This window comes from Pseudozyma flocculosa (assembly GCF_000417875.1).
Source record: "Pseudozyma flocculosa PF-1 unplaced genomic scaffold scaffold00007, whole genome shotgun sequence".
In the NCBI taxonomy this organism is placed as follows: domain Eukaryota; kingdom Fungi; phylum Basidiomycota; class Ustilaginomycetes; order Ustilaginales; family Ustilaginaceae; genus Pseudozyma; species Pseudozyma flocculosa.
This window is the reverse complement of record NW_006920875.1, coordinates 145250-147842: the sequence shown is the minus strand read 5'-3', so window position 1 is coordinate 147842 and position 2593 is coordinate 145250. Positions and strand designations below refer to the sequence as shown.

Sequence of the window (2593 nt, the reverse complement as noted above, 5' to 3'; positions counted from 1 at the left end):
TTTCTCGACTGTCACTGCTTGGCAGCACTCGCACCAGCCCGAGCACAGCAGCACTGCTCTCGAGCCTCAATTCTACCATAGCGCTCATGGAGCATCGACCAAGGCGACGAGGATCCTGTGCAGCGAGCAGCGGAACCAAGCAGTCCGGGATTTCCACCGGATGCGAATGGCCACGGCCGGCCGCCTCCGCCACGCGTCAAAAATATCATCGCCGACACCACCACGCTCGTCCAGATATCGTCGCAATCGTCAGATCCTCATTCTCGTCGCCGTCGTCGGCATCGTCTACAACGCTCAACGCCATCAGTACACCTCCAAAATCCATCTAACACGAGGGGAACGAAAGCAAAAGATGAGGAAAAAGGTCAGCGACGATGCAAGGGCGAATCAGATGGTCCAGGGTCACAGATTCACTCACCTCTTCAAGGGGAGGAAACAAGAGGAAGAAAGGAAAGCAAAAGATGATGGAAGGAGGTCAGCGACGATCAAGAGGCAGGTCAGTGATGATCCAGAGTCATCGGGGTCACTCACCTCTTCTTCCTTGAGCTCCTCGATCCTCTGCTCGGCGCGCTCCTGCGTCCAGCCGCGCTCGACAAAGGCCGAGACAATGGCCTCGTGAATGTCGGGGACGGGCCAGGTCGGTCCGCAGACAAAGAAGTATCCCTTCTTGCCCTCATCGACGTGGTCGTCGAGCGCGCCGTCGCGGATGGCAACCTCGGCGGAACCTCCGAGCTTCTTGAGAGCCTCAATCTCGGGAGCGAGGTAGTTGGTGAGCATCTCTCCGTCCTGCTGGATCTTGTGCTGGATGTAGACCTTCTTGGACGTGTCACGCGAGAAGGCGAGGCCGACGTGGGAGAGGACGCCATCCTGGAGGTAGGCCTCGAGCTCCTCGCCGTAGAGGTACTCTGCGGAGCGGTAGCGCGAGCCAAAGTAGTAGACGAGGGGTCCGACGTCGATGCCCTGGGCGCGCTTGACGGCGCGGGCCTGGATAAAGGCGCGGAAGGGGGCGGCGCCGGTACCGAGGCCGGCCATGATGATGGGCTGCGAGTCGATGGGCGGCAGCTTCATGACCGAGGGCTTGAGCGAGACGGTGACCTTTGCGCCGGGCTTGAGCTTGGACAGGTAGCGGGTGCACTGTCCGTAGCGCGGGCTGCCGCTGGGCGTCTTCCAGTCGACGGTGACGACGAGGAGGTGGACCGACTCGCCGACGGCGGCCTGGGCCGAGGCAATCGAGTAGTGGCGGGGCTTGATGGGCTCGACCTCGGTGAGGAGCAGGTCGAGCGGCAGGCGGGCCGAGGGGAACATGCGGAGGACGTCGGCGTAGGTGAGCGTCTCGACCTCCGAGTACTTCTTGAAGGTGGCCGACCCCTCGGCCGAGCTGATGAAGCGGAGCCAGCGGGCCTCGTCGCGGTTGGTGGCAATCTTGCTGAGGGCCTCGTAGAAGCGCTTCGGCGGCTTGCCAAAGATGTCGAGGTTCTGCTGGAGGACCTGGAAGACGGTGCGCGTCTCAAACTTGGCCGGCTTGGCGAGCGAGGGGACGCTGACGACCTCGTCGGCGTCGAAGCCGGCCCAGCGGATAAAGTCGGCCACCTCGTCATCGTCGTTCCAGCCGTGGACGCCGAGGGCTTCGCCGACCTCGTAGCGGAGGTCGGTGCCCTTGGTCGAGAGCTCCATGTGGAAGACGTTGCGGTCGTAGTCGACGGGCGTGAGCCTGCGGTTCTCGGTGACCTCAATGACCCACGTCTTTTCGGGCAGGTCCGGGCGGATGGCCGACGTGTCGGTCTCGTAGGCCTCGGAGAAGAGCTGCTGCCACGCGGGGAGCGCCCATGTGTTGCGCGAGGGCGCCACCTCGACACCGGCGAGGGCGGCGTCGGCACTACGGGTGAAGCCGTTGTAGCGGATGTGGGTGGGGCGGGGCGCGCTGGCGGATTCCCCCTCGAGGGGCTCGGCGTTGGCCCACTCGGCGTTGGAAAAGGCAAAGCGCTCGACGGCGGCCTCGGTGGCCTGGACAAGGCCGGCAACGCCGTCGACGCCGACGGGGGCGGTGCCAAGGATGCGCGTGACAAACGCAGCCAGGGCATCGCCGCCAAGGTCGAGCTGGGTGCGCAGGAAGGCAACGAGAAGGACGGCGGCGGCGATCTCCTTTGGGACAACGTCGTCGCCGGCCTTGGCCTTGCCACCGCGGGCGTTGGCCGTCTTGGTGTTGAGCTGCTCGACGACGGCGGCGGCGTCGACGAGGAGCAGGCGAGCGCCCTTATCGGCGAGAACCTTCTTGTCCTCGGCGCGCAGCTTCGACTCGAGCTCGGCGGCGTCCCAGCCGGGCACGTTGACGATGACGGTGCCGCCGCGGACCAGCGACTGGAAAGGCGCGAGGCTCTTGAGGGTGACGGCCGGATCGCTGACGACGAGGACCTTGGACGAATTGTCGTCGCCGACGAGCTCGATGGGCGCGTCCGAGGCCGACTCGGGGCGGCCGGTGAGGATGAGGTCGGAGCGGACCAGGCCCGAAGCCTCGAAGTTGTCGTGGCGCGACAGCAGGCGGGCGCGCAGGTCGGTGGCCGAGCCGCGGTCGCGGAAGGTGCGGGCGGCGAGG

The 2593-nt window shown here is 65.4% G+C and overlaps 1 protein-coding gene across 1 annotated transcript in view; it reads right to left on the bottom strand.

Moving 5' to 3' along the window:
- Window positions 1-205: 205 nt before the first annotated feature.
- PFL1_02482 (uncharacterized protein) overlaps window positions 206-2593 on the bottom strand; it is a gene marked incomplete at both ends in the record, with an annotated part of 4521 nt that continues 2133 nt past the window's right edge. Inside the window, 2 exons of the mRNA XM_007879999.1 lie at window positions 206-325; window positions 532-2511. Coding sequence (XP_007878190.1) covers window positions 206-325; window positions 532-2511 — 2100 coding nt within the window. The remainder of the gene's footprint in view (window positions 326-531; window positions 2512-2593) is intronic.